General features: G+C 37.6%; 1 protein-coding gene across 1 annotated transcript; it reads right to left on the bottom strand.

Moving 5' to 3' along the window:
* LOC149015054 (DEA(D/H)-box RNA helicase family protein) lies at positions 1 to 25,689 on the bottom strand. The gene is made up of 19 exons (XM_089155126.1): positions 25,349 to 25,689; positions 25,092 to 25,268; positions 24,904 to 24,972; positions 24,687 to 24,793; positions 19,191 to 19,269; positions 18,037 to 18,210; positions 14,686 to 14,834; positions 13,725 to 13,820; positions 13,344 to 13,446; positions 8,273 to 8,335; positions 8,024 to 8,085; positions 6,769 to 6,865; positions 6,540 to 6,658; positions 6,416 to 6,458; positions 6,007 to 6,108; positions 3,271 to 3,369; positions 3,091 to 3,180; positions 2,272 to 2,540; positions 1 to 1,158 (listed from the first exon to the last, which is right to left on the bottom strand). Exons 1-19 carry the CDS (start codon positions 25,610 to 25,612, stop codon positions 1,143 to 1,145), a joined length of 2,178 nt encoding a protein of 725 aa, XP_089011252.1. The 5' UTR covers positions 25,613 to 25,689; the 3' UTR covers positions 1 to 1,142.
* Between the last annotated feature and the right edge of the window lie 1,688 nt (positions 25,690 to 27,377).

A 27,377-nucleotide genomic window follows, 5' to 3' on the forward strand; every position in this document is an offset into this window, starting at 1 on the left:
TTCCAGAGCAGCCATGGCAGCGTCCTATTAGAAGTAATAAGACCAAAGAGGTCGATGTACTCAAATGTCTTAGAGTTTTCTATCCACAGCACCACCTTCAGTCCAGAGATTCCAGAGGCCGAGAAATTTGACGACAAACATGGATGAGTGTCTTTGCTTAAAAGCTGCTTGGTTTGGACTTAAGAAATAGTAGATAAGCCATAAAAGACTGTCCTAAACATGAAGGATTTGAACAAGGTCAGCCGAGGTGTACCAATGGTAGTGACAAGGGAAGATTGTGGGTTTGGACTGTTCATCAACGCCAAAAATGAAGGTTCTAATAGTGTTGGTTGAATCTGGAAGAGGTTCCAAAGAAAAAACTCAAGAAAGACAAGGGGAAGAGAAAAAGTACAGATTTGCAGAGAAACGTAGTCATTTCCTTGCTCTTATATTTCATGCTCCTAACGTTCCAAGAAATTACATAGAGCTTGCGAGCTGCCCAGAACCTTTCTGGCTTTGTCCAATGCGATCAGCAATCCCTCAGGCTCCAAGTCTCCAATGTCTCTAGCACGGCGTTCATCCTTTTGACTGCATCTGCCAAAATTTCTTACCCCATGCAATTGTGAAGGCAAGCTAAGATAGTCACCAAGAAAATGATAAGATAATTCCAGCAAACTGCAAATAAGCTGCCCGTGAAAAAAGGTTTAAGAAGCTGTTCAGCCTAACTGGTTTCTTTAATTGTACTGTCAAACAGTGAGGGAGATTCAACAAAAATTTCCTTCCATCATTGTTGATATATTTCAATACAAGACTTGTCAAACATAGCACGAAGAGGAACCATTAGTTTGTGTTTACATTTTCTTTTTCTTTTAACTATTCCAGTGAATTCGTTGCAGACTCTACTCCCCTCAACAAAATGGGAGACTAGTAAAAGAAGACACTGTAATGAAAACATTACAATTGAGATTCTGGAATGGATGGAATCATGTAAGAACATACCTGGTTACTACAAATATGATGCAAGATTCCAGAAGCTATCGTAAATATTAACCCCAAAATGAAGAAACATAAGGATGGAAAGGGCTGGTCATTTTGATGTCGGAGGCACCCCTTTCCCGAGTTGCTGCTGCAAGACTGCTTCAGCAAGTTGCCAACTTGTCATTCTATTTGCGCTTGTACCTGAACAAGTATAAAGTGAAATTTAAATAGAGTATTTGGAATCTTTTTCTGGTAACTAACAGACAATTGCAGGGGGTGGAGAGGCATCAAATAGGAAGAAGACATAAAACATGATTTTACTGGAACTTTGTGAGTTCACAAATAGGTGGGCGACGGCATTTAAAATATTTTAAGAATCACTCAATTGAATAAAGTAAATATTCCCATTAACATTTCTCCCACGTTAATGCCACCTGATTAATAAACCTCAAATGATTGTAGAAAAGCATCATGGTATTCACAAATGACGCAGAACCCAATGAATCACCAAATCAGCATTGCAGACAATGACAGATTCAAAATCCCATTAGTTGTTGATTGATCCTTGCTCTTAAAGATCCACAACAGCATATGCTGTGAGCCTTCAACCTGTCTGCATCCTAGTTACTAATAAATGATGCATGTAACAAGATAGGAGGCTCAATATAAGCCTGGAGTAAATCAACAGATGTCAATAACTTTGCTTGTCACTCACCCAATAGTTCTAACATTAGTGACATAATGTTATTTTGTCTCGGACATTCTATAGACCATTATTAGGCTATTCTCATTCATGGAAAATGACACAAGGGATTAAATCATGTAAAATGTGGTGTATGAGAAATTTCCATACAAATTGACATCCAACTTGCAATAGCAATTGCCATCACAATACCTATAACTACATAATGAAGAGAAGAAAAAAAAGAAGGAAGCATAGCATAGCCTACTAATGTGGCCAAGTCCGCAAAATGGAAAGGCAAGTATCAGAAATAGAAGGCTAAATTATGTGACATAAAATTATAACGCTGAATTCTCAGTCAGGTCCTACAGTTGTGCTAAAGGAGAAACCGAAAATTTTGCACAGAAAGCTTCCATGATATTCATTCAGTTAGGGCACTGGGTCGAGCTTTCGTCAACACTAGTTGGTATAGCAACTGTTATATTTCACTTTTATTAGTCGTGACCAAGCAGCATTCATGGATAATAGGTTAAGAAGAAACCTAAAGCAGCACTTGGTGCAAAAATATATCTCAGCAAGATTAGCAGTTCAACCGAAAAGCCTCTAACAGAAAGATTTTATCTGATCCATACCGTGATTTGCTCTTGAAATTCTTTGACTTCTTCTTTCCAGCTGCATGAGAGCTTTTTTGTTTCCTTTCACTCATATCAACCTGGAATAATTCACGCATCTCTTCTGGCCTTGACTGAGTTCTGTGGGGACGCTGTTTTGATGCGTTGCCAGCCTTTTTCACAATCTTGCCAGAAACTTGTGCCTTAGTCATAGCCTTTGCTGATTTTGCCCGGCGATAAGCTACATCTACCACTAATTTTCCTTCTTTTCTCTTGCCATTTCTACTTCCCTGCGATGAAAGCATGTATTCTTTTTAAATAAAAAGATACGAAAAATGCATCTTCAACTTTGTCGTTAGATGTAAGTAATTGTATGGCACAAATGCCACTCATTATTCGTACACCATCATACAACAATCTTGAGATTTTACCATTGGAAATTCTTAACAGGAGTAGGGTTCTTGTCATACAAATGGAAGACAGCATATTGAGAAGAAAATGAACGGGGGAAAATATAAATTCTCGTACAGTATAGTCTATTTCATGAATGACCCGCAAAAATGAAAGATCGTCTTATAATTAGACAAATGAACCAGATATCATACACCAAAACAACAGAGTGCATAAACACAAACATTCAGCAGATTTGGTTGGACTATAATTAGATAACCATGACAACAAAAAACCAACAAGATCAACTTGAGCCCCAAAAATTCTCTATTCTGTCAAAGTAGAGAGGACAAACCACCCATTACCCCCTTGCTCATTCATAAGTTGCTGTTAGTCCAGGTAGTTAAACTGAGGAAAATGGCCAATAAATGCACAGATGCGGATACAAACCTGTTCTAGCTCCTTGTCAGCTTCTTCTTCATCCTCCAATGTCTCTCTAGCTGCTTCTAGTCTCCGACGTTTTTTTCGTGGCAAATTTTTCTGAGGCACCGGAAATACATTCACGCCATGTAGACTTGCACAAGAATTTCAATTTGAAAACAGAAGTAATTTCGAAGTGTGAGTACATACCTCCCGCTCCAACCTTCTTTTTTCCTTCACCTTCAAGTCTTCAGCTTGCTGGGCGCTGACAACTTCATTTACAGAATTTTTACCTTTCTCCATTGAAGCCTGTCATCAGAGTAATGTTTCAACATACTATCACAATCAAAACATTATGAGCTCTGTACACAACTTTTTGAGACAATCCCAAATGAAATCTAGAACTTAAGTGGTCATGTTGTACACTGAAATCACTGTCAAGATCAGGCTGAGGTCATTCCAGACAAAATATAAAATAATGGTCTATGGAGTTAGGTTTCCAGTTACAATACGGTACGTCCTTACGTAACTAGTGTTTTGGTCATTCCCGACAAAATATGACTGTATCTTCTACTTTCTAGCTGTGCTGATGTTATAAATTGAAGGGCGATGTCCAGTGACGGATACTCTCTTTAAATCTATCAATGGTTCAGTTCCTCATCTTCTCTCCTTAGGTTTCATTTCGTCTCTATTTTATGGTTCTCCCAAGGCTCTACCAGTTGCATGGTACCAGAGCTCACATAAGTCAGAACTTCTTCATCTCAATTATCGTCTGAGTTTCTCTTCTTACCTGTGGGATTGGTTGCAGCTTTGCAGGCTCGCAGCAATCTAAGTTGCCTCCTGTTGTTTAAAGCTCTAATTCGATATTATATTTAGGACAATTATAGTCCTTTGCCATATCATGTCTCCCATGAAGTTCTTCGATTATTCCATCACAAGATCAAGGTACCTAGAAGGATGTGGCACCTTATTTTCTGCAGAATGCAGATTCATCCTTGCAGCAACTATGCTTTGAAATTTTTTAGCCACAATTAATCTACTATTAGCCAGCACTGTCATCACAAACTTCAGGGTTTTATTCCCTCCTATAGAAAGTTCCTTTGCCCAGAGTACTGGACAGATCAGAGGCCTTTTTTGTAAAATTTGAAGTCTTCCTATTTTGACAAACAGTACACTATTTTGAGTTTTCTGATAAAAGCATTCAAGTCTTAGCCTACCAAAAGATCCAACCATCAGATTCATCAAATTTTCAAGGTTTTCCCCCTGTAGTAGCACCCCTTTTATTCCGGTTTGGTACTCATCTGCCACCTAGTTTGGCTTATATTCTGGGTATTGTAGTTCCAGATTACATCATACGTTGTCACTCAACCTAGATTAGTGTTTTTCTTGTATGGCCAACTATGTTGGTTGGGGGGGGGGGGGGGGGGGGTTCCTCATAGAGGTTTTGTATAACTTGTTCCCGCAATTGTACTGATGTTCTCACTTATGGTTGCATAGAGCCATTTGTTAACACCTTTGCTCCAAAACATGTGTTTTTCATTGAATTTTTTTAAAGTTTCATAATTAATTAAAAACAAAAAAAAAAATAAATAAAAACCCTTTTGAGCTGTAAATGGTGTTTGGAAAACCTGTTCCAACACTCTTTGTAGAGGAAGAAAATGATGGAGACTTGCAAGTTTTTGTCCTTCTCTCTTCTTTGTTTGGGCCTCCAATAGATATTTTTGGGAACAGATATTTTATTGGAAGCTGGATTTTTCATTAAGAAAAAAATGTTTTGAAAATCGATGAAACAAACAAAGGTTCTTGGCGCTTCTAAAATCTTGTTTTTTACCCAAAAAAGAGGCCAATCTGTTTCGTTGGCACATTAAAACAGGCCAGTATTCCAAAATGGAATATTTTGTTTTTCTGTTCAACTAGCGCAGAATAACACCAAAAACAAAAAATATAAGCATTACCAATGCAGACATATACCCCGTTTTGTACTGCTTCTGTTCTGGAAAACATCTTTCGCACCGAACACCTTTTTTTTCCTTTTTTTCTGTGCCATAAAAATGTTTTTGTTTGGCAAACCTGTTCCAAAACCTTTTTCCAAAGACAGAGGTAGAAGACATGGAGTTACATGTGATTGCTCTCCTTTTTTCTTTGGTTAAGTCTCTAATAGAAATTTTTGGGAAACGATTTTTTATTTGGGGTCACTTTTTTCTTCTAAAAAATTGGAAAATCAGTGAAACAAGGTTTTTGGTATTTTCAGAAATCTTGTTTCCAGCACAAAAAAAGAGGCCAATCTTTTCATTGGCACAATGAAAATGGTATGCCCAATGGAAAATTCCATTTTTTTGATACACTAGCACAGAAATACCCCAAAAACAAAGAACAGAAATGTTTACCAAACTGGACCAATGGCTGAGATCAATAAACCATTGGACACACTAAACATCCAAATGAACACCATAAAACTCAATGGGGTTGGCAATTATATGTCATGGACTCAGGTGCCAGTGGACAAGGTGTGCAGAGTTAGGAATTCCCAACATGGTTTGAAGCAGTCTCCTCGGGCAAGAATTGGCCCCTTCACTAAATTGGTTCTTGAGTTGGTCATTGCGGCATGATAGTGATCACTCGGTATTTTATCACAATCTGATGGGAAGAGTTTATTGTTTATTTTGATGATATCATTATCACCGGAGATGATGTTGAAGGTATCCAAAGTTCAAAAACACTCAGAAATTTAAGACTAAGAAAGCTAGGAAAATTGAAGTATTTCTCAGGTATAGAAGTTACTCCATACAACAAAAAAATCTCAGTTTCACAAAGAAGTATGTACTGGGCTTGAAATAACATAGAAACAAGATTTATGATCTGCCTGAACCAAGGATAGAAAAGTCTAGTTCAATGTCCTAACAGTTAAAAGAGTCTAAGACTAACAACCTTCTTATAGAAAATTACCTTTGCTGAGTTAGCAAGAAGTTTTTTCTCCTTTTCAGTTGCAAACCAGGTTCTTTTAGGACGTGAAAAGATTTCATCCTTGTGTGCAATCATGTTTTCTGCCTGCAAATGTCATGCAAAGCCAGAAAATTCTCACTTAGCAATCGAAACTCAAACAGAAACATTTTCTACCAAGGAGATGATAATCAGAGCCCTGATTGTATGAGAACCAATAGAGGATAGTAGGCCTAGACGCAAGCATACAAGATCATCCTGACACAAGATCATCCTGACATAAGTCGCTAAACCCATGGCATACAATCAAATGAAGGTTACCATATGATGTTTGATCACACAGAAAACAAATTACAACAAGGTTTTTAAGAGATTCCAAGCATTAAGACATGGATTAGGACAAAGAACTGTGAACCTTTGTTGCTTCCATTTCAGCTTTTCTGAGGGCTCTCTCTTCCCTGCACAGAACAGCAGTTCTTATTAAGATGCTCAGAAATATATTTGTAGAAAGAATTTAATGTGTGAAATCCAATAAGCACCTCTCGTCTTGGAGAACGGTGGCAATTTGATCCTCTGTTTGTTCAATTATTTGGGACCACTTAGTGATTGATTGTTCTGCAACTATTCGACTCTTCAGCGTTGATCCAGCTCTCTTTGCCTGCCAGATTAAATCATCCTTGCTAGGTAAGTTAAGCAGTCTACTACATACTGAAAACAGAAAAAATAAAAGATTATATAAATATAATTAACTAGGAACATGTTGCTCACAATAGCTTTTAGAACAGATCGATCGTTATCCGTGACAAATGTAACAGCATATCCTTCTCGCCCAGCTCTTGCTGTACGACCCACTCGGTGAACATAGCTGCATGTTAAAACAAAACAGGGGGAAGAATTAAAAAAAAGGGCACTTGAATTCGAACAATAAGCCACAAACCCAATTTTATTTGCAAACTGCTAACTGTGAACCCAATGACTGCAAAGCATGCGACAGCTTTTCCCACTAATACTTTTCATGAAAAATTACTCCAAAAGTGACCTTATAAACTATCTAAAAGGAGAGAATTGAAGCTATTAATTGAAACAGCAATGGACTTGATCCATCTGAATATGTTAGGAACATAGAGCATCAACATCTAGAACTTCTGAAGACAATCATCATGAACTGAAATCTGATGCCTAAAAGTTGAGTATGTGTTATTCAATACTCAAAAATTTACCTATTTATGAAATATACAGTTTCCCTATCATCTGAAAGTTTCAATAACTTCCGAGAATATCCAGATCAGATCCTATATCCCCCCCCCCCAGGGGGGGGGTCATTTAGAGCATATGTTTCTCCCTCCAGGAAAATCTTATCCAGTTTGTAAATCCCCACCCTCAAACACCCCTTTCCCCAACCCCCGGGCGCCAAAAAAAAAGGGTTATTCTCCAAGGAGATTTTGTGATGAGCTCCAAGATAATGTTTCTCCCTTGATGGAACTTTTCTCATTCGAAGTAAGACTATTTCATAGCTCAGATGGAAGTTAGTGTCTATGACAATATTTAGGACACAAAAGAACTATAACGTAAAATTTCACCATAAATACCACCCTGTTGTGCCTGTTTTAAGGGAACGTGTACCCATCAAAGCCAGAATGAATCTTGCAGCGGAATATCAAAGCTTCTCCTTGGAATAATACTCCCTAAATTTATTGATGATAACGTTTTAACCATTAGAGCAATGTATATCAGACATATTAAGTACATCTATAATAATTAACTTAATCACTTAAGGGGCACATCTCATCATAAAAGACACGGATATTGGCTTTCTGTGTTGGTTAGATCAGAGTGCCAAACATGATATCCATTTTAAACTGATATAGACATAGGCATGTTCAAATCAGGTTCAATACTCAACAACATAGGGACCTGCAAAAGATATGACGACGAGGACACAACCTTGAGAAATGAAGAAATTAATACATTATCAATTAGAAATGCAACAAAGCAACTAGGGGAGAACAGGAACCACACTCACCTAGTGAGATCACGAGGGCATGCAAAGTTTATGACTGTTTGAACACCAATTATATCAAGTCCCTACAGAAAATGACAACCCAAATTGTAACTGATTGTTTTCAGGTTATGTATAATCAATTTAACATTACAGAACTTTTCAGATGCCAATTCCCAAACCACGTGCACAAGCACAAACATGAATAAACAGAGAGCAGGTGTCCGAATACAACCACTGTAAACAGAATAAGTCTGATGAGAATATGCTTACACGAGCAGCAACATCAGTTGCAATGAGGAAATCCACTTCCTGTTTCCTGAATATATCCAAAGCCTACACAAGACCAGCTAAACACTATTATACATGACAACAATGACAAATCTTGCATATAAGTAATAGAGCGGCAACTCACGTGTAAAAGGAAACAGCTTATTAATTAAAAGATACAACCCATAAATTAAAAAAGATAAATAATATAATGACAGAACAGATTTGAATGGTTCCATCCCACAACCAATAAATTCTTTTTTACTGAATTGAGGTCAAATAATTTCATGTGCCATGCCCCAATGACAGCTTAAAATCTTCACTAAAAGGAATCAAATGTAATCGTGAGGGGTTTCAGAAGCAGAAACTATATATAAACCTAATTAACAAAAGATAATCACACAATTATATCATGGACATTTGACAATTGAGGAAACAAAGTGAATACCATTAATTAAAACCATTAAAAAACTAAAATAAATAATGTGAAAGGAACAAGTATGTTATCAAAAGAGTCAAAGTGTACAGTTTCTATTTTTTTGGTAAAAGGAAATATCAATGTGTTGGTCCATAAAGTTGTCTGGCTCCTTTCCTGTTTGGCCACTTTCTCCTCCTCTGTTCAGAGTTCCATTAGGCAAACCTCCACCCTTATTCCTTGGTCTAAAATTTATTTGGTCCAAAAGTCATATCCCCCACCACTCCTTCACTGCCTAGAAAACCATGAACCTTTGCTTCCCAACCCAATCCTTTCTCCTCCATCACCATGTCCAGGTTCCTCCTTGTTCCCCAGTTGAAATGATGTTGAGGATGCAACCACCTTCTTTCCTCTCGCCCCTTTATTTAAAAGAAAGCACCTATCATTCAAAAAGGAAGAAAAAAAAGTGTCGTCCTTCTGCCCATTTGTAGACACCCCTTTGACCGGGAACAGCACTTGCTGGGTTTTTCCTACTCAGGCTTCCTAGTTTGTAACACTGTTAGCAAGCTTGTTTTTTGTGCTACTACTCACATGTAAGGGTGTAAACAGATCGGATTGGGCTCGGATAGTTATAATACCATATCCGCATCCTATTATATTCGGACGGATTCGGATAATATCCTATTGGTTTTCAGATGGTTCTGTCGGATTCGGATGATAATCGGATAATTATTTTCTTAAATAGATTCTTCTAAATGGGTATGAATACATATTGAATACAAGTTTTCAACTACCCTATTGACATCTTTACCAAAAAATTTTTGTGAAAGTTAAGTTTGAAATTTAAGAATTAAGTAACTTTAGTATTTATTTTAGTAGAGAATCTAGAAAAATACTCACATATCTCAAGTAAAAGCTCTATAAAAATAAGAAAACAAATGCAAATAAGTAACCTATTCAGATTAATTTTATCGGACGGATAATAACTGGTAAGAAAGGGGTACTACCATATCTGCATCCTATTAGTAATCGGACGGATTCGGATACCCCTAAACAGATGCGGATGCGAATTCGGAAGCGGATTTCGGTTATCCATTTACACCCCTACTCACATGCTTACCTGGAGAGAAATCTTATGAGATGGGCCTCCAAAATCTCAGTAAACTCATCTGATTTGAAAGGCTTTCTTCAATGACATGAGCTCCAAACTAATTTTTCTCCCCATAAACTTCTTTTATACTCGACAAGAAACATACGTACTGTTGTTTCCTGGATCCAAGATCTTCTTCCCCTCTTGCTGCCTTCCAGGTCCAGCTCTAAGACTTTTGTGTTTTTCTCCTTTTCTCCCGCAATGTGCGCAATTACAGACTCCCCCTCATGTTTACGAGTTCTTATTGCAACACCCTGCCATTAGCCTATGTCCATTAAGAGGTGACATGGCTAAGAGGAATTTAATTAATCCCAAAACTAACTGCGGGTCATGTAAGATAACCCATTTACCCTCCTTTTCTATCTTCTTCCTCTTCCTCTCCCTCTCCTTTACCACTACACACTGATTACAATTGCAACCCTAAGTCTCCACTGCCATAGTAATAGCAAAAGGAATAGGAGGAAGAAGAATGACCATCTCCGTCTGCTCTTCTTTTTCACCATCTTCTTCTTCTTCCCCCTCCCAACTGCCATCTTTACCTTGTCAGTCAAACCTCATAACCCATCATCAAATCTTAGCCTACATAAACCACTTGAGAGTGTTAAAGCCATCCACAAATCTCTTAAGAGACCCCGGTTTCTAATTATTATGTGGGCAATCATTGCACTGTAGCATTCTTCCATTCTCAGGCTCACAGCTCTATTCTAATCTTGTTCAGCTCTGTTTTTATTGTTTTAGAATATAGACCACACATTGGAGAAACTTGCAAGAACCATTGAGTGCAGTTCTCTAAATGCTTGCTATAATTTAGTTGCTGCATTCTAACAGGAGTTAGGGTTGGGAGACTGATGAGGTCTGAACCCCACCTATCTGGGTTTCAGCAAAATGACCACAAACTATAAGTGTTGACACAAGATTATGGCAGATTTCAAAAATTAGATATCGATAACTCTGATTCAAGTGACAACAAGCCTTGTACTCAAGAAGAGTACCAGTTCTACAAGATTGGGACAAAATCAAATTGGTGGTTTGATCCAGAAGGGTCCTATCAGATAGATTTACCTCAAATCTTGACATAATCCAACATTTCAGATTCCATAGACTAGTGATTTTGATCTTAAGCCAAACCAAGGTCATAGGCACACATCCAATAAAGGAGAATAACATATCTAACCTGAAATTGATCCACTGTTTGATGCTAAGATTGGATATATTCCTTGTTTGATTAAAAAACCTCAAATGAGACTTGAATAGAAAATTTCAATCCTTAATTTGTAGGATTGATGGTCTCTAAGTTTGTCTTGGTTGTGAGTCCACAAAAGGAGTTGCAGAAGAAGAGATGGAATTGGTGGACCTGGTATCAGGTCACCTTTATCAACATATTGGTGTAGGATGATTTCTTCAAAGGGAAGTGCTAGATTAGACTAGTGCTCCTCCCATGGTTTTCAAAGCGTCCACCCAGGCAGCCGCCTTATTTACCACTGCTTCATTGACATGCAGTTTTTGGGCCACTCTTTTGCCTAATCGCTACTGTTTTGTCACCTTGTGCGTCTTATTATTGACTAGACGCCAAAGTGGTCGCTTTTTTGACATTTTGTACATAATAATTTTTTTTCTTGATCTTTTTTTAATCAGATTTTATTCTACAAAGCCAAATACAAATTTAATAATTAGTCATTTTGGAATCGGGAATCAATGAATCATTAGATGGACAAGGCACTTACTTGGCATCACACTATCATAGAGGCAATGTTGTCAAAGTGGCTGCCTAGGAGGCAAAGCGGTTTTTCAACCGCTTTGTTTTGAACTGCTTAATAAATGTGTCGTTTTTTGGCCTAAACACTACTGCTTTGTCGCCTTGTGCGCCTTATTGCTGCCTAGACGCTAAAGCAGCCTTTTTTTTACATTTTGTACATAAAAGATTTTTTTAAAATCAAAATTTATTCTACAAAACCATATATAAATTTAATTGCTTAGTCATTTCGGAATCGAGTCCCAAATTGCAAAGGTATTCCGAGGCCCAAAGTGACATAGGACCTCTACAAGCACCGGGGCGCTGCCCCCCACACCCTGCTTGAGTGGCCTCCCGGACCCCGTGCCCATCGGCAACAGAATGTGAAGCATGAACCATACTCAACATCAAGAATCAATGAATCATATAATGGACAATGACCTAGAAATCGGAATAATGAGATCTAGTAATTTATCGTGTTCGCCTTGTTAGTACAGTCATTGTTATGATGCTTGATGAGATAAACTTATATTTGTGTTCTTTTTTTTTGATAATCTTTCATAATTATGATTCTTGAATGCTTTTTTTTTTTAATGAATGTGAATATCAAATTTTTTTTAACTTACTAAAGAAAATAGTTGCATTAAAAAGTAATTTATAGGTAATCGTATTGAAAATTTTTGACCCAACCACTTTGGTCGCCTAATTGCCACCTAGGTGCTACTTTGTCGCCTAATTGCCTAGGCGCTCGGAGCCTCAATCACTTTAGTCGCCTTGCCGCCTTGACAACCTTGCATAAAGGCAAGTTAAAAATGTAAAATTACTACTTTCATTATCATACTTATAATTTGATATAGTTCATACTCATATGTTATGATGTTTGATGAAATGAACTTATGTCTGCGTTCTTTTTTGGATAATCTTTCATAATTCTAATTCTTAAATGCTTGTTTTTTTGGATAAATGTGATTCTTGAATGTTTGTTTAACTTATAATTAGAAATTTATCAATTTAAAAGTAGTTGCATTGAAAACAATTGACCCAACTGCTGTGGTCGCCTTAATGCCGCCTAGGTGCGTGCCGCTTTGTCACCTACCACTTTGGTCGCCTTGACAACCATGGTTCCTTCTGAATGTGATTCTAAATGGTGAGGCACAGAAGTTTGGCCAGTGGAAGCAGAAAAACATTACATGCTGATTGAAAGATATCCTATTGGAAAAGTTAGGCAGAGATGGTGTGACGACGGTTAAGGTAGCCACAGCAGCATTTGTGGGGCTGATGGTGGAGGAAGTACAGGGTGTTTTAGGTTGAAGATGAAACGAAGGTAGTGTTTGCAAATTTATTTCTAAAGTTTTACACAAGTATAAAATGGTCTTTTTCAAATTAAAACTAACATTAGGCTAACACATCCAGTCAGAAAGGCTCAGTTAGTAGTTAAGCAAAGTGTAAAGGGAAAAACAGAAAATTATCAAAGTATGCCCTATATTTTCTGTGCACCCCAAAAAAGTGTCGGTGCATACAGAAAAACAGTCTGCACTCTACAAGTCAGCTTAATACAATTTAAAAATTTTCTCACCCAGGTTTTATGGTTGAAACATGTGATAATTGTGAAAAGAATGATGATAAAAGTGCTGCCACCCCAGAACATCACCGAAGACCGATGTTTGCACAATTTTTTTTTTTTTTGGGGGGGGGGGGTGTTGGGAGAGGTGGGCACATGAATGAATATAGGAAAGGAAATGAAGGAAAATAATTCATAGAAAACAGGAAGACTCACATCAAGACGTTGCACTTGAGTAAGATTGCCGTGAAGCTCAGTGGCTTTTAAACCAACTAATCCAAATAAAATCTTCAACCTATGTGCAGCTTGTTTTGTCCCACTGGCACCAAAGTCAGAAAATTCAGAAAGATAGTATTGATAAGAAACACATAATAAAACTGAAACAAATTTCACTAGCCTAAAATCCTCCAGTAGTTCTGTCTGCTATATTCTACATGGTATAGTGTACACATCCATTTCAATACATTCCTCAATGGGAGGAACAAAGAGAAACGGATCCTTTTCTGGGAAAAACATTCCTTGTGGATGAAACCAAAAAATTGCTTATGTAGATTTATAGAGCAGATCACTGTCATTGTAATTTAAAATTATAAAAACCTGAAGATTATCACTTTTGACGTGAATGTTTTAGAGCATAGAGCAAGAAGAACTGCCTCTTCATTTGCTTCGCGCATACGACGAATCCTAACCACCCTGCACAGGAATTATCATAATTAAAGAGAAGTAAAATGAAGCCATGTGGATTGATAACACCTACTAACAACAGAAATGCATGTATATAATGGGATCCCCCCCCCCCAAAAAAAAAAAAAGAGGGAAACAAAAGTTGCCTCCATGCCCATCTATGCAAACAGATTATTTCATCCAACGCAGAGAAGAACCACCAATGTAGATTTTGCATGATAATAGTAATCAATAAAACATACTTGAAACAAAATGTTCAATTTAGATTATTTCATCCAACGCAGAGAAGAACCACCAATGTAGATTTTGCATGATAATAGTAATCAATAAAACATACTCGAAACAAAATGTTCAATTTAGTTCACTCATGTTAATAATGGTCAAAGAGATTGCTGCTTGAACAAAAATATTGTTTAGACAGTAAAAATTCCATCAGATACGCTAGCAGTGGGATCAGCCTGCTAGAAAGCCACTAATGGGCACTGCCATGAAGGAAATCTATTTATGGCATAATGGTCAAAGGCTTGCCTGGGCATCCAGGAGCTTTGGTGGCCAGTCAGCATTTGGTGTCACCCAGTCAGCACCTTGCCGCCTTGTTCAGGGCCCTCTTGATTCCCCTCCCCCCCGGGGGATACCTTGCTCACCGTGAACAACCATGATTTATAGTGATAGTCACCTTTAATTTTTTTTTCTTTTTTCTTTTTTCTTTTCTCTTTGTGAGTAGTGCCATGGACACTACAACTTCTTTAGCACATTTGAGATCTTATTGATAAATTCTAAATATCACTAACTAATACATAAATAGGCACAAGATTCTATTGAAACTAGATTAAATTCAAACTCAAGAGGATCGAAAGGATCACAGAAAAATTACTCCTCAGTCAATCTTGCAGGTCGTTTTGCAGATGGATCAGCTGAAAGACGCACGGGTCTAGTTAAAGAAAGTTTGATAAGTTCATCAACTTGTTCAGTCATTGTAGCAGAAAATAGCAAGGTCTGCCTCCCTTTTGGACAGAGATGAACCTGTAAAAGATAATGAAGGAAAAAAAACGAGACTTTAATAATTTCACCAGGATATTATGAACTATGATTAAATTCCTCACATCAACCATGCAGGAGCAGTTTCCTGTATTTTTTTTCCCCATTATTCTTAGAATTTTACTCATGAAGACTCAAATTAACTTTCCAAGAACTGAGAAAGATACAAACAAAAATGATTGAACAAAAAATATAAATATACAAAGAGTTGAATCTAAAAGACATGAACGAAAATGACTTACAGAAAACATAGACATACACAGGGTGGAATCTTGAAAAAAGATTCATTTAGCCAAGCCCTAGTTGGGATAAATTTTTGTTAAGTTGATTGTTTATAAAAACAATTGAAAAAATACTAAAATACATAAGCTAGAACCAAACACATTAAGGCCAAAGCATGGTACATGGTTCAAACGCTCAGTTTCAGAGACCAAGTCAGTGGTCCAGAAAGCCTAGTTGGACGAAGATCTCACCAAGCTTACACACTTTTTCCCAGTTCAAATAAAAGCCCGATTTGGCTGGGAAAGATAAAACAACAAAATTCGAAGATAAGGAGATACAATGAAATCTTGTTGAGATTCCAAGATGCAAAGGTATTACGGAGATATCGAGGGTGTTAACTCATAGGGCAGCCTTTGTTTCTACTTAAAAGACAAAGCACTCTGCTCGCCATTCATGTGCTTTTCACATTCTGAAATCCAGCTCTCTAAAGGAGATGGGGCATGATCTAGCAGTTAATTACATCTCAATTTCCAAAACTGAAGGGCAGCAGAAAAGAGAGAGAGAGAGAGAGAGAGAGAGAGAGAGAGAGACTATTAAAAAGACTTAGGCAAGTTCTCAGTATCGATGAAATACTGACTAATACAAACCAATACATAAAGAGATTGACTATGTCATCACAACTGATACATAAAAAATTTACGTTCCAAAACTGATATCGTACTGATAAACTGATAGGGTACTGACAAGGACCAAATGATCGATACAGACTGATATGTAATGATGTGCTCAACATAGAGACTGCCAAGACCCAAAAACTCCAATTTTTGAAAGAAAACTTCTTTATATAGGTTTTATGCCAGAATCTAGGTGATCCTATCTACACTCAAAACAATAAAGGAGAAGTGATTAAAAGAGAAAAAAGGTTTAAATTAAATCGCATCAAAGTTAGAAATCAAAGCATCATTTCAGCCGATGATTGAAACACGTTACAGAATAAACAAATAAAAGCTTAGCTTGAATTTTATTTTTCTGGCTTGCTTTTGCTAAGTATCATGTCTAAACTGGAAAATGACCTAGATTTTGACAATCTTGAATGATATGCGATCTAGTTATGTACAAATATTAATCAAAGCCCAGAAAGAACCACAAACCAAAATAGCAACAAAGGACATAATTAGATGAGTTGGATATTTATATTAAACCAGCCCGTAGAATGACTCAAATCCTGGTCAAATGTAGATGACAGTGAAAAGAACCTTCCCTCCAATTTGCAGCCAATTTCAATGGCTAGTAGTGAGCTAAGAGGGAAACATCAAGATAAAAAGTTTGGGGAAACTTGCAAACCAGCATTGTGGTTAGGCTCCAAAGGTGGACAGCATGTTAGCCTTGATTTAATCATCCTTTGGTCCAAGCCTTGATGTGATGATCCTACAACATGGCATTCATATGTCATGAATGCAATTTAGCTCCAATGAAACATGAGTACACTCAGTCGATCATGTCATCATGATTCGAGAACTCTGTCAGAATCTCGCGAAATATCTTCCTTTTTTGAAAGGGAAAGACTCAGAAGTAGTAAATCTTGGTCAGAGATCTCGACTCAACCGAGAATTCAATCAACCCAACCCTTATATGATTCATATACCCTGCTTGAATCAACAATAACTCCACAAAATTCAGTCAGGTGTCTGACTTTAACCTCTTCTACTTCTGGTTCTTCAAATCTTCTACTTCTGCCAGACTTTTTTGCAAAAATCTTGGTTGGGACACCCCCTCCATGCAATTAATACACTCCATCTACTGCAAGGATTAAAGGCCTTTCAAGCAAAACTTCAATGTGTAATGTATTAGACCTGTTTGAAGATTAAATATTAATGGTTCCATAATATTGAGTATATGATGTGTACAATAGGCCGTTTTAGGGAGCATCTTCAGCATAGCAATTTCAATCTGAAAAGTCCGGAACAGAACTCACATTTACCATACTTTTTTTTCCACAAAACCGAGGCCACCACTGCATTTAGAAGGCCAGAAATAGGCTGGACAGCAAGTTTCAGCCCCAAAAGACACCTAAAGCCGTCAAGTTGGGAGGGAAAAAAATTCCCCACAGCTTGGCAAGATCTCGGTTTTTGGGCCTAGCAAGATGGCCACCAAAACTGAGATCTTGAACCACACATGCCATGACCATATCAGTAGGCAATCCTAGACTGACTTGTATATTGTATTTTGGGGCGTTGAAGACTAGGGTGTCAATGACATGTATTGTTCACTGTATTTGGGGTGGTGTCTATGTAATATGCATTGTTCACTGTACTTTGTAGTTATCTACTTTAGGTCGTTAACTATTTCTAACTATTCAATATTATGTGTTTCCATCCATATTGCATACATTTACTTCTTTTATTTGCCAATTATGTCTCATAGTACTCAAATAATGTGCAATAAGGGTTCAAAGTTGCCAACCAAGGGTACAATTTGGTACTTTCTAGCAATTTGAAGATTTAAATATGCTTATCAAACCTACAAGCTTCCCCTGAAGATGGAGCCAACTATGGTCAGTGGCCCCCTGGAACATCAAACCAAACCAAAACAAAAAATGCACTATCTCGCAGAGATTTCAGTTTAGTCAATGCACCAAAATGAGACGAGTTTTTGAACTATAAGGGAAGTCATTTTGTCATATCTTTGCAAAAATTGATGGATGCAGAAACTAGCTTAATATATTATAATACATCCATTGTCTTGGAACATAAAGGAGCATGATATCAGGAGAGGCTCATGCCTTGTCACGAGAGCACCTCACAAATGTCTTGTGCCTCAGAATGCACCTCAGGAGGGCTTTCTATCACATTATCCCTATGCATTTCAGTATACGCACACCTTGAATGCCTTACGAACACCAGATATATACACTCATATAAATGCACAACAAAATTATATTTGCACAGAAAGGGTGAAAAGTTACCAGCTCATTAATTTCAGCACTAAATCCAAGTTCCAAGAGGCGATCTGCCTCATCAAGAATGAGAACTGCAAGATCTTCTAACCCCACAGACTGTGAATTTCGCAGATGATCTATCATACGCCCTGGAGTGGCTACAACAATATCTGGCATTGATCTCAAGGCTACCTCTTGCATCTGAACTGACGATAACATTAGCTTCAAATGTAATTAAAACAAAGCAAAATAATGATAATATAACAACCCAATATAAGTCTTTTCAATGCGAAGAAACCACAGAAGGCACAAATCTGAAGCAAGAACATAGAATAAACTAATCACTTTCACAGCACCGTTCTGGACCACATTACTGGGTAGAATAAAATTTCCAGTGCATGGGAAAAAAAATGTTTGCTACAGGAAATGTTGGCATTTGCCTTATGCACAGAGAAAATCGCATCTCCAAGATCATTACTTGCTACACAAGCATGGAGAGGATTTAGGACAGGCTAGGAGATTCATGTTTCAAACAATGAACTACAAGGAAAATTGGTTGGATTGGAATATAAAGTAAAGCTATAGGTTTATTGGTTCTCTAAATTAGGAAATTAATATTCTCTTACTCTCATGTTCTCAGTAAGAGAGAAAACGGATTGGATAGGAAAGTTTAGTATACCTATATGAAGAATCAGGGTTTTAGAAGAGAGAATATAGTTGCAGTATCTAGAGGAAAGTGGATTGGACAGGAAATGTGAGTATGCATATTCGAAGTGTCAGGGTCTTACAAGAGAGAATTTAGGTTACCATATCTGAAAGAATGAGCCAAGGATGTAAGGCAACAGCATGGCAGGAAATAAAGGCAAAAGCTAGCTCCTAGGGGAAAAAAATGCCAATACTTCATCTCACAACAAGAATGTCAAGTTTAAAGCTAAACTCCTAAAGCAAAACACGACATATTTGAATTGTCAAGAGTAAATCAGGTGGTGATCAAAATACCAATATGTACATAAACAACGTTAGATGGATCCGAGTTGTATATCATTCCACAGAACAATCAGACACACTCAATCACATAAATAAGAAAGAAGAGAAGAAAGACTAGGATACAATCAACAAGACAAGGGTATCTGACCAAGGCACCTCTGAATCCATAACAAAAGGGGAAATTATGAACTAACCTTTGTTGAAAGACCACCAACAACGAGGCAACATCTTATATCAGTGAACTGAGCAAGTTTCTCCATCATACTGTGGACTCTGTTGAGATAATTAAAAGGAAGTAAGTGCTATTGATTCAATTGGGATGCTACAAACATTTAGCAGATTCAAGCGGCCAGACAAGCTTAGGTGGGGTATAGGTGGTCAAATCATCTTTACAAGGAAAGGGGGCTTTGTAGGAAAAAAAAAAACTTATGTCCTATTAGTTAAAATTTCAGAAGGGAACTTGTGAAGGAATTCTTTCCCCTTTTACTTATAAACAAATGTGAGAAGATTTTCTTTCCTTATGGCAGGGGACCGTGGTGGCAGTGGCTGCTCTGCAACCTCTACATATAAATGGCAGATGCTACTGCTTCTTCTCCCCATTTTTATTATTAACAACAGTTATGTATTGACTTACATAGTGCTAGCACACAATACTTGTTTACATTATCTCATTCTTAAGTATCCTAGTACAAGGATCAGTCTACAAGAAAAAGTAGTATTGAGTATAGTCACTGTTTACCCAAAAAAAGAGTTAGTATGGTCACTTTGGTTGGTGTCTATTGAGTCACGGGCTTTTTATTTCATGGACTTAAGTTGTATTGAACAGTCTATAATCTATATAGTCCCAATTATGGGGTTCCATGGGTCCCAATATTTTTGCATTAGTTGTGTTTTATTCTTTGATTATTTTATTCAGGTCAATGAGAATTCCAGAAATTAAGCACAAGTAGGAAGTCAATTACAGCATCAGAGTTTTAGATATAGTTAATGATTTTTACACTGGAATACGTCAGATGGCTAGTCTGAAGTCTCCAGTTGACTTTTTGGGTACTGATTTTGAGATTTCTTTTGCAGTCACGATTGTGCCCATATACAACAACGGATCCAACAGTTGCATATCAAAACGTGGGGGCTTAAGGGTAAACAAAGGTTTTTTACTTTACAACCTGGGGTTATAGTTTTTCAAAATTTACAATATGAAACCCTCCCAGCTGGGATGCTCCTCGTCAATCCAATAGAGAGTTCTGGCAACATCCTTGAGCGACCGGAAGTATGAGGTGACTTGAGGAGAAGGTGCAGCAGTGATCGGTGGCAGCTTGCACTTTTTCCTCTTTTGTAGAGAGTCACCAGACACAAATTGTGTACCTTGGATCCTCTGCAGCCCATATCAAATCTAGAAATCCTAACGTGACCTCTTCTCCGGATCAAATCTCCATGCCTAAAGGCCCTAAACGCACAGATGCAACACTGCAGCTGAAAGCATGGCAAAACAAGATCGCAGGGACATCCATTTTCTTCCAAAACCTCCATTAGGAACAACTTTGAGGAATACTCTTTTGCCAGAGTACCCATTTAACCTAGAGTTCCGTGACAATCCGGGAAAAAGGAACTGAAATGAATAATCCCTTGCCAATTACTAAATACCAAAAGATCAAAATAAATTAAAACAAAGAAAATATCCGTTTCTCCAATATTCCTCGCCCTAACTAGGGTTCTCTTTCTGAGTTCCTGCAAATGAGTCATTTTATTACCACAGGATCTTAAGAATGGTGAGGAGACAGTTCAACAAAACTTGTCTTGCATTCTGATAAGATTGTGGTCTCCCTAGGTCACCAGAGCACCTATTTAGCCTAAGTTGATGAGTATATCTTTTTGGATCACCACCCCCACCTGTTTGACAGTAAGATGATCCACAGACCACAATGAAAAATTGCCAACCTTGCCGATCTTGCCTCTCTTTGGAGGACATTCCTCAATGAGTGGGTATCGAAGCATCTGATGGCAGACCATGCAGGGTACAATCCAGCCATAGATGTCTTCTTGGGTTTTTAATTATTAGAGAGCAAAGCCTAATCCATATCATTCTTCACTGGGGGTCAGAGATCTGTTCGTTGTTCAAGGGTGTCCAACGGTTTGCTAGGGTTACTTTCTCAGGATGGGTTTCATTTGATCGAATAGCTGGGAGGATTTCATATTGTAAATGTTAAAAACCAAAAACTCCCAGGGTGTAGAATAAAAAACCTCTATTTACACTTAAGCCCCCATGTTTTGATTCACAGCTGTTGGATTCATTGTTTTATACATGGCACAATCCCAGCGGCACGCAACTGGCCATGTGACCGCCAAAAAAATCCCTGATTTTGTGATTTGAGTATGCACCATTATGTGGCATAGGTCACAGTCAGTTTCTTAGCTGTATTGTTGCTTCATTAATTGTTTTTTGATTGAGGAATGTCGACATTAATACTTCTTATCAGGTCAACTTGGGTAACATTTCAGTTTCAGATTTCTGATTTCTACAAGTCATCTTGTAGTACAACAACAACAACAACAACAAACAAAACTCAGCCTTATCCATACTTAATGGGGTCAGCTACAAGGATCCAAACAAAACAAGTAGGAAAACTGACCTCAAACCAAAAGAGAAGAAGAATTGAAAAAGGAGGGGGAGAAAGAAGAGACGTGAAAAATGAAGAATAGAAATAAATATAAATAGAAGAATAACTGATGAAATTAGTAAGAGGAGAGAAGCAAATTTGATTTTGTAATGAACTACAGAATTTCACCCAAACATGTGTGCCAAAATGATTCTGGTTTAGCAGTCTCCAGCCATTCAATTATTTTTTTTTTTTTCAGGTCAAGCATCATTCTTTTTCTACTTCAAATTTCATCACTACCATCATATCCTCTGAGGAATTTTCAGCTAATGCCCATCCATCCAGTAAATAAAACCCATCCTTAGAGGAGATAAAGTCCTGCATACCTCCACTGACCATTTCCAAATACTAAATCCTTAAGAAAACCACTTAACTCAACTTCCTTACTAACATCACTTGTCCAATCCCATTAAGTTCTCTTATGTATTATTCACTTTCGCTCCAACTCCTAGTTATGACTTATGACTAGGGTTGCTCTTCCTAGATCTAGTTCAATTATGAGCACAATTTCCCAATACTGTGAGACAAAAAAGTATTCACTTCTCAATTACTTGTCCACCTATGATTTATTGATCCCCAATAAAGTGCAGTTATGACTCTATTCTCCAACATCACATTCATAACTGTTCAGTGTACAAACTTCTAAAGAAAAACACTGACATCAGAGCATTTTTTTAGAATGCTTGGAGACCTACAAAACAATCCTAAAGGATGAAAAAACATGATGAAAAAGGCGGCTAAGGAATGGAGAAAAACCAGGTGAGAGAACAAAGAGATATCTGATGAGGGGGATGCAATGAGCAGTTTACATGTTAAAAAGGAGACTACCGTCCAACTTAAGGCAATGCATGTCACATGCTCAATCTTGGAAATGATGAAATCATGCCAACTCTCACTGGCTAACAAAATGGATCAGTGCAGGGGAGAAATGCATAAAGGCGTACGCTAGCTATATGCTGTTGTACCACAGCATAGTGACCTTCTCTTATCAAGATGAACATGAATGATAAAGCCCTTTAATGTACCAATGTTCCAAACCCTTGGGGCAGAGTCTATCCTTCCACGAGAACCAGGTTCACCTGTGTTAGTCAACTAGCCATATATTCAAAATGGGGTAAGCATGTTCATGGCACAATACCGAAGATTATGTTCATTATGGATCCAGAGTAAAAAAGCACATGTTCCTTCGTCTTTTCTGGACAGAAGCACCTAGTATACATTCAAGCAGGCCCTAGCCTGAGTGTTCCTATTTTACATTAAATATTTCTAGGTTGCACAGTCAACCAGACTCCCATGGTTTTCTTATCATCTTCCTTCTTATTGATTGATGTAAACCCCAAATATTACCTGCTCAAGAGCCACAAGAAGCCATAGCCACCACTAGGCTCTGGCACAAGTCACATGGGTATTTTGGTCTTTTTCCCTTAGTTTCAGTTATTTTCTTTAGTTTGTCAGTTGTGGATAGGAGTTTGATTCCAAGTTGGAGTCCTATACCTTTCTAGAATCAGAATTCCTTAGTATTGAGTTCTATTTGGAGTCTCATTGTAATGGCCATAAATTCAAAGGCCTACTGCTGTCACAAATCAGTTCTTATCAATAAAGTTGCTGAGAAATATAGCCAAGGAGGTATCAGGTAGGGTTTCCTTTGAGGGGTACCCTGCAGTTTCAAGAAGTTCTCCTCTCTAAGTTCTTGATTGGTTCTTGGTCACACACAGCAGCACCAGTTTATAGTCTTCTTCTCTTTCAAGAACAGCAAGTTACCATCCGCAACCCCAAACCCTAACCCTAATCCCCCCTTACAGCTCTCTATCACTTCCTCCCATTACCTGCAGTAACTTACTTGAAGATCCTAATCAAGAAACCCTAAGCCTTGCTTCCAGCCATCTCAAACCCTAAATTACAGCCTAAACAATCCCTAGACTACCCAATTAGCCTTCATTTACAGCATCAGACCTTCCCACCCTCTTTAAACCCTAGAAATTAGCTTCCCCTTCTTGCCAAGTCAAGAACCCTTAAACAGAAAATTCAAGAAGCTCAAGACTGAAAGAAAAGAATGAAAGAAGAGCAAGACTCAGCCAAGAACCCTAGAACAGCAACCTTCACTCATTCCCATTCAATTCTAGGCCTTTTCTAACCTAGCCGCAAGCCCTCTAACCCTAATCCCCCTTAGCCGAAGGCCCAAAACCCTAATTTTCCCTAATCCCACCCGATAAAACCCTAGAATTACTGCTGTGGGTTACAACATTTGAAATAAAATTGATGACACCTCCTTGGTTTACATCATTGATGTCGATTCATTCCAAAATTGAAAGAAATTTCTATTTCAAGAGTATGAGAACTCAATTAGGTTTGACTTGGTAACTGAACTGAGATTGAACGTTGAAGTATTTCAATTGAATATTGCATTCCTACAAAGGTTGAATTATACCTACAACCAACCATTATAGCAAGGCAAGCAAGTAGTTTCGAGGCCTAAGTTAAAATCCAAGAGTTGGTAAAGCCAAACAGCAATCTAATGTCAAAATTGTCCATTTGATTGTCTCATATTTCTGTAACTACATCCATTCAAGTTTTTCTTTAAATACACTGGGAAGTCTTAAAAATGTATGGACACACCTAAAGCAAGTGTCAAACATTACCCATATTCAGGATCTGGAGAGTATTGTTATTAGGCCTCAGGGTAAGGGTTTTTTCTGATAAATGAAGAGGTCATCCTTGCACAAAAATTAAGACAACAGATACGGCCAATCATCAGTTGTTGCACTGGTTATTACCTTCTAATGCAAAAATTCATACTGAATGTACAATGAATGGGAACCACATCAAATTTTTGTTCTGAGTGTGTTGTTGTTTCATTTAATAAATTTATGACCTTTGCATAGGCATTCGTTCCATTATCATGCTTTCTGTGGAACAACAAACCGGAAGAATAGAAGGTAAATGGAACATAAGAAAGCGCAAATCTAATCAGATAAAGCTAAATAAAGGTGCATACCCAATAAAACTAAAGCTAACTAAATATAAATAACTTACTGCACAGCCAATTCCCTAGTTGGAGTGAGCACTAGGACCCTGATTGCATTGATCCGCTTAGGGCGGAAGAGCAACCTTTCCAGCACAGGTAAAGTGAAAGCAGCCGTCTGAATGGAAAAAAATAAAAAAGAAAGCATATTAACTCCATCAGAAGGCCTACTCCTTTAATAGAATAGCAAGCGAGTTGCTAATTCCAAAAAAAAAAAAAAAAACATACCTTTCCAGAACCAGTGATGGCACTGCCACAAATATCACGCCCAGTTAAAGCTAATGGTATGCACGCTGCCTACAATTGAAAAGATATAGTTTACTTAAAAAAAAAAGGGTGGGGGGAACTATCTAACCATATTCAGGGCCACAATTTTATTTAAGAAAAGAAAGATTGAGTTGTGTGTGTTTTCAAACCTGAATAGGTGTTGGTTTTAGGTACCCCAGAGCTTCGCAAGCTCGAAGCAATGGACGAGAAAGATTCAGTTCCATGAAAGAGTTTGCATGAAACGAAGTCCCATCAGACGGTGCAAAGAATGATTTACTCTCTCCGCCAGTTTTCTCGTCGTCATCTTCTTCTGGTTGATAATTTTCCTAGAAATTAAAAAAACCTTTCATGAAATCCAAAATCATCTAATGATTAGTACATATTGATCAAATGCGGAAGGGCTTACTTGCTTGTCCGGTTCAAATTCAGCGTCTTCGTCGTCATCGATGTGATTAGATATCTGGACAGGACGCTCTTTGAGAGCTTTACTAATCTTAGAATCTATGGAAGTTGTGCTTCTTCGAGCGTGTTCTTCAGCAACGGATTCAGAAAAAGCAGTAAATTCCCATGGAGACTGAGATGGTTGAGCTCCTCCGTTCTCCTCCTCCACTTCTTCTTCGCTTTGGTACTCCTCATCGCTAGGAGCCTCGAAGGTGAAGCTTGCATCCATAATGGTCGAAAACCAGACGAAAGTAGAGAGTGGGAACTCTGGTTTTAGGGGTTTAAGAAAAACAAGGTTTGGTTGGCCGTTGGCGCCCTACTTACGTTTAGAAGCTTTGGGGCAGAACCGAAAAATAAAAATTTGAAGGCTTGGGTTGGGCTTGCTAGTAGCACTAGCTTGGGTTGGGCTTGCTGGTAGGACTAGCTTGGATTGGGCTTGTTGTAATTTTGAGCAAATTACATATAAATCCCTTGTATTTATAACTAATTACAGATACTATCCCTGAACCAAGGTCAATTACAAACGTACTCTTACTTGGTTAAAATATAAAGTTACATCGTAATGTCATTTCTAAACGATATTTGAAATACCAATTTTGACCATTACTTATTTAAGTATTTTTATCGCATCAATTTTACCCTCATCCTTCTCTCCTTGACCATTATTATAATTAAGGTAAATATCACTTACCTCCCCTCTTAGCTGGACAAATAGCACTTACATCCCCTCTTAGTTGGATAATATCACCTACCTCCCCTCTTATCTAGCAAATATATCAAATACCTCCCCTCGGTTAATTTTCTTGGTTAAATTTAACTTTTATCGTTAAATATTTTTTTAAAACTCCAAACTACCCTTGGTTAAAAATATTTTTTTATTTTAAACCCTAAATTATTGTAATCACTCTAGCAGTTAAACTACTAAATTACCCTCAATTAAAATAATTATTAAAAATCAAAACGCCATAATTAAAACCCAACTTATCTTTAAATATTAAAAGCCCAACATACCCTTTTTTTTATTTTTTATTTTTTATTTTAATAAAATAAAATTTTGATAATGACACAAAATTTTGTTTCCTAGTGGGTTTTCGAAAAGGTATGATATTGTAACTTTAACATATTGAAAACCCTTCAATATAAAATAAGAAACTAAAAATTACAAAATTCACTTTTTAATATACATCATCTTGTTTAATTGGGAATTTTTTTGTGTGGGGTATTTAGTTGGACTTAAGTAGTGCAATCTTAATGGGTACAAATAAAAATTCAGAATAAAAGGATATTTTAGTCATAAAATCGATAATTTGTTTTGAGCAAGGTACGTAATGTTGTCAAAATTTAGCGAAATATCACTGAATTTCAGTGGTTTCGGTTCAGCGAACCTCGAACTGATGAGATATCGCCAAGATATCGGTGACATTATCGAATATTTGAGATAAAAATCATAAAATGAAGGAAGAAGTCAAGAACACGGAAGCACAACCGTTGATTGCTCTTCTCATCGTCGTCGCTGCTTCGATTTCCGATCATTGTCGTTCCTTCCTTCTCTGCGGATGGGATAGTTGCCGTCAACTACTTTAACTTCCTCGCCGACAACAAATCCACAAACACTATGCAATAATCTCATTTAGAGCAGATATGATTCCATTATCCCTTCGATGTCTAGCTACTTCTCCAACGAGTGCTTGGCTTACATCTTCCAGTACCTTGGATCTCTTGATTGGAAATGTTGCTCTCTCGTCTGCTATCATTGGCTCTGTGTTGAAGCCTTGAAGGTCAAAGCCGAAATTGTCTCTCCCTTACAGCTGAAGCCGATCTACTTCCTTTCATCCCTTCTCTCTTCACTCATTTCGATGCCGAATTTTTGCACCTTGGTTTTGAGTGTTTCTTGAATGTTACAAGAATGATAAATGCAAAAAGATTTTTTTTTTTCCCACTCAAAAAGACTTGGGATGAAACTAGTCCAAATAAAAATTACCCAAACAATATAT

The sequence above is a fragment of the Hakea prostrata genome, chromosome 5, assembly GCF_041222555.1.
Source record: "Hakea prostrata isolate BN-2017 chromosome 5, UWA_Hpros_2, whole genome shotgun sequence".
Classification (NCBI taxonomy): Eukaryota; Viridiplantae; Streptophyta; class Magnoliopsida; order Proteales; family Proteaceae; genus Hakea; species Hakea prostrata.

Coding starts and splice junctions, on each gene's coding strand:
- LOC149015054 (XM_089155126.1), bottom strand. CDS start 25,612: ATGGATGCAAGCTTCACCTTCGAGGCTCCTAGCGATGAGGAGTACCAA. Junction 13,447..13,724: donor TCAAAAGTGATAATCTTCAG/GTTTTTATAATT, acceptor CTTTGGTGCCAG/TGGGACAAAACAAGCTGCAC. Junction 6,866..8,023: donor TGCCCTCGTGATCTCACTAG/GTGAGTGTGGTT, acceptor TTTAACATGCAG/CTATGTTCACCGAGTGGGTC.